The 11963-nt window shown below is 40.5% G+C and overlaps 1 protein-coding gene across 1 annotated transcript in view; it reads right to left on the bottom strand.

Annotated features, from left to right (window-relative positions):
• Positions 1-11963, bottom strand: part of Crybg3 (crystallin beta-gamma domain containing 3) — a 118836-nt gene that overhangs the window by 68027 nt on the left and 38846 nt on the right. The window contains exon 3 of the mRNA XM_041678460.1: positions 4514-4944. Within this exon, the coding sequence (XP_041534394.1) occupies positions 4514-4944 (431 nt within the window). The remainder of the gene's footprint in view (positions 1-4513; positions 4945-11963) is intronic.

Below are 11963 nucleotides of genomic sequence, written 5' to 3'. Positions count from 1 at the left end.
AATAGCAGGGCAAGTGTCTATGCCTTTAATTTTTCATGTGAATTTGAATGGCAACATTTTAGTGCACAAGCTGGAGAAGTTTTAGCTAGGAACAAGATGCGTCACTCATAGTTAACATGGAATAAGCATTAACTCAATAATAGAATTCCTAACAATTTCCTCTCATAATGAGTTTTTCGAATATCCCACTTGTGGTAAGTGCTAAAGTGCTTGGGTGAATGCAGACATGGAGTTCTACAAAGACCGGAGAACAGACCGCAGCAGAAAGTTCCTGATGTATTCACCATCAAGCTTGCTGGGGAGAATCTACCTCTGAAGTTCCCAGACAGGCCAGATGGCTTTGTAGCCCTGTATAAACACCATTCCTACTCCCTTAATTTTATCATGAAAGGGAAAGTCACCTCAATCCTAAGCTCTAAGGATGAAGCTCAAAAATTACCTCCACCCAAACTGAACCCTTCTACTAAGAAGGACAAATATTTAGTCTCTGACCTCTCAATTCCCTCCCAGTTCACAGACCACAACATTTACCACATTAACTTACAGAGAGCTAAGGAGTTTTTCCCAGCTATTCTATTAATGATCTGAGGGAACATAATTTGCCATCATCAGCTCGGCATAATTAAATACTTCACGAAAGATCTAGAAAATAGCATCTATGCAATGCCTTGTGTGAATTAATATATGGCTGATAATTATTCTAAACATAAAGCAATCTACTTCAGGCTGTCTTCTTTACGATTTTATTTTATGTGTATATATGTGCGTGTGTGTCCGCCCACACGTGTGTATGCATGTATGTATGTGCGTCTGAACATACACACACATGTGCCATGTGAATGCAGGTGCCTGTGAACAGCAGAGAATGGCATCGAATCCTCCAGAACTAGAGGTACAGGTGTTGGTGAACCACCTGACCTGGGTGCTAGAACTGAACCTGGGTCCTCTTCAAGAGCGGCAAGTGCTCTCAACTACTGAGCCATTTCTCCAGCCTCCATATCTTGATTCTTAAGAGTGATATTAAAGTGTTTAAGTTCTGAACTCATGTTATAATGTAGGGTCCTGAATATAAGGATCAATGGTGGAAATATTCGCTATGTGACTTTTTCAGGGAACGCCTAGAATGACCTAAAACATAACTATAGAATCCATACGAAACGTGGAAAATCGAGTTAGTTTTCCAATACCTTTAAAAACACAGTTCATCTCGACTTTTAAAGCAATGTTAAGAAAGCGAGATTTATCACAATAATAAAGTACCTCTCCTTCAGCATATAAAAACTTCAGCATACATCTTAAATTTTACATCTCATATATATAAATATATATATATTTATATATATATATATAAAATTTTAGCTGAACTCGTTTATTTCACCTCATATAAATGCTGGTTCCTAAAAATCTCACCATGCTGTATGTACAGACAAGAAAAAGAGTCTGTTCCATTCATTGGTTTTATGGTTCATTATCAATTAACCAAACTAGGTCCTTGCAATAGTGGCTTTTAGCTACAGTATGAGACTCAGACTAGATCAAAGAATTGGAAAACAAAGCCTCACTTTGGATAAGGCAGACTTTCTAAGAAAAGTTAAGAAGACACACACAGGGGCTGTAGGTGTGGCATAGTGATCAAGAGCCCTTGTTGCTCTTGCAGAGGACCTTGGTTCCATTCGCTGCACATGCGTGGCAGCTCACAACCACCCTTACTCCAGCTCCAAAGTGTCCAACACCCTCTTTGAACTCTGCGGGCCCAGGCAGGCACACAGTACACAGACATACATGCAGACAAAATAGTCATACAAACTCAAAATTTCACATTTGAATATTCATACAGATTATTCAAAATATTCATAAACTCAGACAAAAGTAGTGTTACTGGCAAAACCCATATTCAGCATGTATAAATTCAAAAAATACAAGAACCTTTCAAAAAAACATGCTGGATTCCAGATGCTGGAATAACTAACAGTTCCTGTGATGCTTTTTTCTTTCAAAATTATGTTTCTTAAAACTAGACTGTACTTATATAACTATAAAGCTATATACTCTTAAAACCTATGCTCAGTAGAAGACAACTTTTCTTCCAAAATATGACCCAGATCCAGAAATGGATAAAGGAATATACATGATCCCCGGTGAAAGAGAAAATAGGAAGCAGAGCATTATTTGTCATGCCGAATAAATATAGATAACTTGTAACCATCTTTGGCTGAACTAGATCTCAAAGCATTTTGTCCTGTACAATAATTATAATCTTACTATAGCAATGCCTTGTATAGTTCTGGAGTATTGAGAGAGGAATCGGTGTTATACTTTTATATTTTTAGGACTTTCTGCATAATTTCAACTATGATGAATTTAATGCTTTGGCTTAAAGTTCTAACCAGATAATCTTCTGCAGCACCCTGGATGGAAATACTACATATTTGTAACCCAAGTGTGCACTCACTATATAAAGCAACTGCCATATTTAAAGCATTGAGCATCAAAGTCGCAAGCCTGGCTTGATGCATTATAATTAATTGCTTCAGTTCTGAGCAGCTATGCTGCCATGATTTAAAGGATCAGTCAGCCAACACTGTCTAGTCTCTACACTGTTCTTTCATAGGTCACAGCAGAATCAATATAACTGAATAATGATAAAAACATAAAAATGTCCTATATTTTCATTATTTTTATATAAAATAGAGCTGCTAAAAAATGTGACTTTATGTGGACATGATGGCACACATTCCTCGCATTTGGAAGTCAGAGACAGGCCTAACTCTCAGTTTGGGGCCAGCCTGGATCTACACAGCCAGGGCTAAATGATAAATAGACCCTGTCTCAGAAGAACAAAAACAAACAAAAGCTAAAGGGTCTGTCTTTCACAAGCTGAACAGAGAAAAGAGAATTTTATATGTGTAATTATGCAGCTGATTTTTATCCATAAAGATATATGATCCCCCAAATTATAGGAATAAAGTAAAGTATTAAGAGATTACACGCATTTACAAAAACAGGCAGAGATGCCCAAGACATTAGCACGTCATGGGAATGTTTACTCAGCCTCTAAAGGCTGGGACAGTGCTCTGCTAGAGTACGGATAAACTTGATACACCTGCTATTTCAGCCACAGAGGTATCGTTTATCACAAAAAGTCTAGCATCCTGCAAATAACAATTAGGCTTTTAGAAAACGTGTTTAATAACTCACTTCGGGAAAACATGACTACTCTTTTAAACAATATTTACTTCCTTTCAAAGCACATAGTTAAGCATATTCTCTTCCATGATAGGTTACTTAACTGGTTACAAGTTATCTATATAAGGCTGTTCTGTGTAAAGGAAAGCAATACAACTAACAAAGTTGGTTTTTTGAAATAAGCTACTTGACAAAATAGCTTTTCGTGATGCCTGTGAACCTGTAAAAACCATAAAAACGATAACAGAAATTAACCAACGTGAAGCCACAGGAACTGCCTCTACTCCTCAGTATGGCCTTTCACTTATCAGGATAGCTGCTTAAAGCATCTCTCTAGCCAACAGAAGAGAGTCTCTATCAAGGAGGAAAGAAAAGATCTAACGTATTAGACACAGTCATGACAATATGGGAGATAGAAAATTCTCTGTCGGCCGGGCGGTGGTGGCGCACGCCTTTAATCCCAGCACTCGGGAGGCAGAGGCAGGCGGATCTCTGTGAGTTCGAGACCAGCCTGGTCTACAAGAGCTAGTTCCAGGACAGGCTCCAAAACCACAGAGAAACCCTGTCTCGAAAAACCAAAAAAAAAAAAAAAAAAAAAAAAAAGAAAATTCTCTGTCTAGTATAATATTTGAATATAAAAAAGCAAGTTTAAACCTGTTCTTTAATCAAAAGAACAAGGGTGTTGAAATGCTCCTTGAATTCAAAAAAACCTCTACTTTGTTAGAGCTGTGGAAGAAATTTCATAAATCCAGTTTCACAAAGAGAGCTACTTTCTTTATTTTTAACCCCTTTAATTGGATTCCACCAAAAAGAAAGAGGAGGAGGAACAAAAGAAAGAAATAGAAAGGAAGGAGGGGAGGGAGGAAGGAAGGACAGGAAGGGAGGGAAAGAGAGGGAAAGAGAGGGAAAGAGAGAGAGAGAGGGGGAGGAAAGAGGGAGGGGGGAGAGAGAGAGAGAGAGAGAGAGAGAGAGAGAGAGAGAGAGAGGAAATGTCATTGAAGTAATGGGAATACAAATCTCAACCCAAACTCCTCAGAGGCATGTGCGGAGCACACTGCCTGTCCTGACACAGTATCACTTCCCAGTTGGAAACACTCATGGCAAGAAAATCTTGAATTTAAGACAATTCTTCTACTAATATAAATTTAGCACCAATAAGATGTTAGCAGCCCACTATAGCGGCACAAAAGCCCAGGGACATTTAGAGAATATACACAATGATGTTATCTGGGATCTGACAGAAGAAAGAGTTGAGAACACCTTTTCCAAGTCCTCCAGTTAATGAGGACCTCCACCCAGGCTCATAAAGTTAGGTCCAAAGACTTACTTCAGCGTATCAGTGGTTTCCTGTTCACTGTCCTGTGTGGTATCCAAAGAAAAGGCATCAGACAGTTCTGAGGAGTTAGACTCTTGTTCATCCACAGGAAGTACCTGAATCATCACAGGGCTGCTGGCAATCTCCTTCTCCCTCTGGATCCCCTCATCAGGAGGGCCACTGGGAGTCTGTGGGCCTTTCTCAGATTTATCCTGGTCATCTTTGAAAGAAGACTGTTTAACTTCTCCAAGAGAGGACTTTCCTGAGATATTGAATAAGTTCCCAAGAAACTGAAAAAAGCTTTCTTTCGGCTGTCGCTCACTTTCTCCCATTTTGATCTCCGACGTGGAATTAGAAAGGTCATTTGGCTTTGAGTGATCGTCCAGCGTTGGAAGACTGGCAGGCTGCTCCGCATGGTTTCTTCTGTCCTCACCTTGGGGAATCTGAAAACAAAATAAATTGCCATCATCATTTACAAAATAACAGACAAATTGAAGCTAGTGTATGACAGAGGCCAGGGACACATGTGTGACCCTAACCCTAGGCTTGTTTCTTCATGCTGTTTACAACCTTCTTAGATCAGAGTCAGAGCAGATTAAACAAAGCTGTACATTAACATCACAAAGGGAGACACATAGCACTCCAACACCCCAAACAGGAGTAACCAGTCTAGGTTTGGAAGAGGTGACAGAAGCCTTTCGAAGGAAAGGGAACACGTGAAAAGAACTTAAAAGTTGACTAATGTCTGTCTCTGTCTCTACCTCTCTCTGTGTGTCTAGTGAGGCATTAGCTTTGAAGGAGTTTACGATAACTGGAAGTGAATCAGGATTCAACCCTGAGAAGAGTGAGCATGCAGAGAAGGGGCAGATCATGGCAAAGCTTACAGGTGCTTTTAAATATGCCCTTTGCCACTATAGAGCTACCAGGTAGTGCTTCAAACACTGAGTAATTAGACAAATAAACCTACCCTGACGGTATCATTTCAGCATGTTATTAATTCATGATGCTGTTGTATTATGCAAAACTGTTCCCCTAGATGGTAAAGGCTGACTGAGACCCTTCATGGTAAAAAAGTAAGTCCTGATAGGGAATTACGTGCAAAAGGAGTACTTTAGGCATTCTTTGAAGATACTGAGCATCTTCAGAGGCATTTTACCTGCTCAAAATTCAACTGTCAGTAGAGCACACAAACATTCATGTGACCTCTTCAAGCTAAGATTAAACCAGGAGCGTCCAGAATGTGTTGGCATTTCACCTCACACTCTTCCAGGCTTCCAAAAAGCTGTAGGCAAATGTGCCAGCTCACCCTGTCTTCCAAACATGCTTGTTCACATAGCTGCATACCTGGAAATGGAATGCACGCCCAAAAGTATCTGTCACTCACCTCACTGTGCTCAAGAGTCCTCATAAAAAGGAAACTCAAGTGTGAGTCAGGAAAAGATCAAGCATCAAGGTAAAACCACCCTAGGGGACTGCAGGCTCACACAACAAAGTTTTGTAAGAAGCTGGTCTTCAAGACAGCAAAGCTACCATGATGATTTATGTCATCTGTTCACCTCAGTCCATGTTCTAATCCAGGTCCAAAACAGCTTAAAAGGGAATTTCACTAATCACTTAGCAAATATACTAGGAGGCCTTGAAAATCATGTTAAAAACATGATTATGAGCAAAATGATTTCAAGTCAGTATTTTAAGTCAATGGTCACCTTGGAAGTAAGGTTACATTTTTTTTTTCATCAGAGTATTTTTCTGTTATATCACGTTAGAGCTACATATAACTTGTACGCCTCTACTGTTGGAGTACACCAGCCTTCCAGAGTCTTTACAAGGCTCATCTTCTAGTGCTTTCCTCTGCAATTTGAGCCCACATACCATACTCACCCTGTGGATCCATACAGCCTGCGCCGCTAGGTCAGTGGAGCCCTCACCTCAGCTGCCGCGTGATTTAGCAAGACATGCTAGTTCACTCACATGTATGAAAGACACTTTTTTGTCCTTTGACTACTTCATTTAATTCATTCTAATTTTTGAGCAGGCTATTTCTTCCTCGGTCAAAACGAGCCAGCCCTGTAATCTTTGCTGGAACTAGCGTAAAGGACTGCCTTTCACTCACTCATGGCCACTTGAAGAACGTGAGCTATGGGCCGCTGAGTATTACTAAAATGCTTGAGATTCACAAAAGAATCAATGCTTGCTTCTCTCCATTTTCAATTTTCAGCTTCTAGGATTTCAGCAATGTCTTTAAATGTCTCAGTTGCTTAGTTTTCCTCTCATAATCTTCTGAGAATTTTTTTCTCAGTAATTAGAAGACTCCCAACAAGGGAGTTTCTAAATTTAGAGACAAATGTGAACAAGCAAGAACATTTAGCTGAAACACCTACAATAAAATCTGCATTTCTATAGTTAAAATTTCAAATCTGATCTAAAGCAGCTGTTCTTTGCCATGGGCCTGGAAAACAATGAAGCTAGGCCAACCACAGACTCTCATTAGGTGGGGCCCACTTCCTTCTGCCAATAGGCCTGTTTACCATTGTTCTAAGGAGTCAATAGAATAAAAGCACTCAGATTCAAGCAAACAATAACAAACATTAATTCTAGTTATGCACACAGATACAGTTCTATATTTAATATATAACTGCAATGAAGAAGACATGTGTTTTTAGAATTTTTACTTTTTTTTAACATAGTAGGTTGTGATGTTGTGTGTCCTTTGTTTAATTTCATGGATCTACATATACTCTGTTGCATGCAGTACAAGGAAACAGAAGAAAGCATTAGCTGTACTGGTTATGATTAGCTATGGTCTTCAGAAAGTTGACAACTGAGCAAGATGCTGATCACTGGGGATGAGGGAGTTGTCAAGCAAAGGGAGGGGCACCATGGAGGACCTTGCTAACTTGAGGAGGGGTAGAGACTCACTATATAAAGAAAGTGACATTTCAGCTTTTCATAGCCAATGTATGACATGTGAAATACCAATGATGTGTATTATAATATGAGTGTGGTAGAAGACGGAAGGACAGAAAAAAAAAAAGGAACCAATGACAGAGCACTGAGATTGGCATAAAAGACTGAAAGTCATGACATGAAGAAATCAGGGAGGTCTGTGGAGAACACCAAAGCCAGACCAAGTTGTTCCCTCCAGGGTATTGGTCTTCAGACAAAGGACAAAGTAACTCTGAAAGCAGAAAGGAGTAGGAAATGCCAAGACTACAGCCAGACAACAAGATGACTATCCTCTGGCAGATCTGGGAATTTTTGATTTCCTTTTCTTTCTGCCTAACCCATCTTCCCTAGGCTATGTATAACTCACCCCCTCAACTCCTTCAAAGCTCTTCTATAGGCCTTGCTGTCACCATCTGAAATAATTAGCTAAGTCTTCTATTCTGAACCTACCTAATTCTTTTCTCCATCTTTAGCCTCCGTTTACTAGTAAACACACATGTGGCATGCACATGCACGCACACACGCGCACACGCACACAGTTTCTTCCTTTAGAAAATTAGACCCACACATGTAGATAGCTCTATTTCATTCATGGGAACATTTCTAGGTCCACTGAACCATGTCTATGATGTGAGATTCCCCCCTGTATTCTGTGAATGTGTTTTATTACTATGGTTAATAAAGAAGCTGCTTTGGCCTATGGCAGGGCAGAATAGAGCTAGGCAGAAAAACTAAACAGAATGCAGGGGAAAAGAAGGCTGTGTCAGGGGGGATGCCATGTAGCTGCTGAAGGAGAAAGGTGCTGGAAACTTACTGGTAGGCCATGGCCTTGTGGTGATACATAGATTAATAAAAATGGGTTAAGATGTAAGAGCTAGCTAGAAATATGACTGAGCCATCAGCCAAACGGTATTATAATTAATATAGTTTCCCTATGATTATTCGGGTCGGGGCAGCCGGGAAACTAACATGCAGTTTCCATTTATATGTCTAAGAGATGCTTGAATTTTTGTTGGAATATAGAGAGTAAGCAGACTATGAAAATATTTCAGTATGTAACTAGTCAGCTATAATTGCTCAGAAGTTTGTGAGTCCATTTCTAAACTCAAGGTGTTAGGCAGTGAGTGAGTAAGTTGCAACGAAACAGGAAAAGTCACAATACAGAAAGAGACTTTAAACCAGGAAGAGTAACCAATTGTCTTTTAAATTCCAAGACAAAATTAGCCTTTTATTCCTGATGCATGGGGAGCTCTGCACTTGGGGGGGGGGCGGGGCTAGAAGGTTATAGAAGTTAAAAGTGATGGGACAAAGCGAGCAACTCCTAGTAGGTGCAATAAAGGGGAAATATTAGCCTTAGAGAGAAGTAAGAATGTTTGTCTTTGAAGTAAAAACAGAGCTAAACCCTGGACAATTCTCTGTGTGGAGAATTTTGTAAGCACAAGTCGTTATGATGTCAGGAACAAGACAGAGGAGAAAAGGAACAAAAAGAGAGGCTTGGGTGAAGCAGGACTTAAGCCCCTCAAACAAAGAACACTTGGAAAAATGTTTCTGGAGAATGTAACCAGAAATCAGCAACAGATGAGAAAAACAGCAGTTAGTTCATGGTAAACTTTAAAGTATTTATTTATTAAAAAATAATGAACAGGACACTATGTTTGGATCTGGCCAAGAAAATATACTCAAATTTCTGTCATTGTGAAATCCACATTTTAGTGATACACGAATTTTTAATAAATTTTTAATTATTAATCAGCATTGCCATTTTATTTAATAGACGGTAGCAGGTAGAGGGCTACACCAACAGTAGGCTAGCATTGTGAGGATGCTGGGACTGTTGCCAAATGAAGATACTGTGTGGAAAAGAAGGTGACGACCCTTCCTTCAAGATCTTGCTTGGTCCTCCTTTCTACACAGCAACTGCCTTTTTTTGCCCACAACAAGGACAGCCCTTCAGAACGCTGACAGTTCCTCTACACAATCAACTCCAGGGATCTACACTCACTTCTCTTCTATCTTCTGGCCCTCCTTTTACCATAGCCATCCTGATTCTGACTCCTAAACTCCACAAACACAAGTGTCCACTCATCCCGTTGCCATCTTTGCGACTCTTACCCTACAGATATAGACAGGCCCATCATACCAATTCTCCGGCCTCAGAGCAACCTCTGTCCTTCAATTCTTTTTCAGTTCTCACAAACATTTTCATCCTCTCCGCCCAGTTGTTAGGTACAGCCGGGACCCTCAAATCCTTTCTTGGTTCTTGGTTACTTTCCACTGATCTCTAGCCATTCCTGACCACGGGAAATGCAGTTTATTTTTCATGCATCAGCAAATGAATGTCAGCTTAAAATGAGGCAGGGCTTCACCGGGATGCCTTTCAAATCTTTTTCACAGTCCTTAGACTAAGCATCTGTTATCCATTCACACTTAGATAAGACCTGCAATCTATATGAAGGTCATTCCCTCATAATCTGGACTTCACCTCTCTTCCACCTGCATGGTGGCCTCTGACCTACTGTCTCTAGCTTCGTGTGCAAGGAGGAAGGAAAGACTGCCCCTCCACACACGGATTCCTCCATTGAGCACTGGTTCATCATCCCCAGTATCTCCTTGGCGAGCCCAGTTACTCATTTACCATTCAGTACACCTCTACCAAGCAGAAGTCTGTGCTCAGACACATCCATATTCTCTTCTAAGAAGGCATTACTAACCCTAACATCCTCTCTTCCTTTCTCTACCACAATCACTGCCTGCACCCCTGCTCTGACCATGCTTCCTCAAAGATACTGTCTCATGGGCCAACTCACTGGACTCGTTTCCCTCTGCGATGAGATGATATGCATCTCAAGAACAAGACAGAGACCGACTTTAGTTTCTGTAACATCATTCTGCAGCTTGCCTTCCTGTTTGATGATTCTCTTCATACCCTTCCAGATCATGTCTGTAGCCATCTCTCATATAGCATTTTCCTCTGGGCCAGCCTGGAAGCCCAGTACTTTGATGCTCTCCCCGGGAGAACTCAACCTCACATTTGAATTCTCTCAGCTGATTCTCACATTTGAATTCTCAGCTCAGACTCTGGACACCCGACTGTCTATCAGGCACTTCTCTCCATGTAAGGCAACACTTCTGGAAGTGAACCTGACCATTTTATACCTTCACTGTTCCATTTTCTCTGAACTACAAACCTTCCCGTGGTGTTAAAGTTAGAAAAGATCTGCAAGTCTCCTCCCCTAAAATAGTGCCGGCTGTAACCTAGTTCATTTTCTTCCTTCTTGTCTCCGTTGTTCCCCAGTTCAGACAAAAGTCATAGAAATCTTGTAGAGGTTAAATCTCAACATTCTTTAAGTTAAAAAGACCCTAAATATAAAAATAGAAGGAAACAGTATATGTATAGTAACATAAGCTTTAATCCCATCACTCAGAAGGCAGAAGCAGTTGAATGTCTATGAGTTCAAGACTAGGACAAGGTTACAGAGTGAGACATTATCTCCAATAAATAAATAAATAATAACAATACTAAAAACTTTAAAAGGAAGCTAGAATAAAAGGAAACAACTTTGAAAACATCGTTTCTTGGAGTGTGTATGTATAATATGTGAATGCTGTTTATGTGCATGTGTGCATATGCTACGTGTGTGTGCTACAGCCAGAGGCGGCCATCAGGTGTCCTGCTCCATTTCCCTCCACCTTATTCCCATTTCAGGCAGGATTCTCACTGTATCTGAAGGTAGGCTGGCAGCTAGCAAGTTTGAGTGATGTGCCTGTCTCTGTTTCCTGTACTGCTGGGGTCACAGGTATATGTTGGCCATGACTGTTTTTTTATGTGAGTACTGGGGATTCAAACTTAGGTCCCCATGCGTGCACAAGTACTCTTATCCACTGAGATATCTCCCTAGTTCCTGAACATATTATTGCTTATACCTAGTACCCTTTGGCAAGAAAAGAACATCAGAGTTTTGTGTGTATAACCGCTAGATCAGGAATACACATTAGGCTATAATAGGCACGTTGGTACATTTTACCATAGACAATGAAATGAGAAAGGAAGAAAAATGGAATATGAGAAAAGTCACTCCTTCTTATTACACTACAGAGATTTCTCCAGTCTGAAGAGTCTAATGTTCTAGAATTAATGACTGATGCCCTTGGGGCAAAGTTATTCACATACATCTATAGTGTATACATACTTCAGACTCAGTTTTCATTTTAACAAAATTCTTCCCAACAAGTAGCAACCTCCTACATCTCTAACAGGTTGGGCCTGTTGCAAGTCAAACCAGATGCCTTACAACACTCCCATTACCCGGGGATCCCGAGGTCGCAGACCAGCACAGGCAGCCAATAGTGTTAGGCTCCTGTGATCTCTTGCTTCAACAGTGACAAAAGTGCATTCTCTGCCCGGGCACCCCAGCATTCTCTCTTCACAACAGTAGTGAGGAGGTAAGGGCTCTGACTTGGAGTTGAATTCATTAATGCACACCTCTGGTATACGTTCATTCTGAGTCAAGCAAAA

The sequence above is a fragment of the Microtus oregoni genome, unplaced genomic scaffold, assembly GCF_018167655.1.
Source record: "Microtus oregoni isolate MIOR12 unplaced genomic scaffold, Mior012 000030F_ref0000283, whole genome shotgun sequence".
NCBI lineage: Eukaryota > Metazoa > Chordata > Mammalia > Rodentia > Cricetidae > Microtus > Microtus oregoni.
This window is presented reverse-complemented; position numbering and strand designations above follow the sequence as displayed.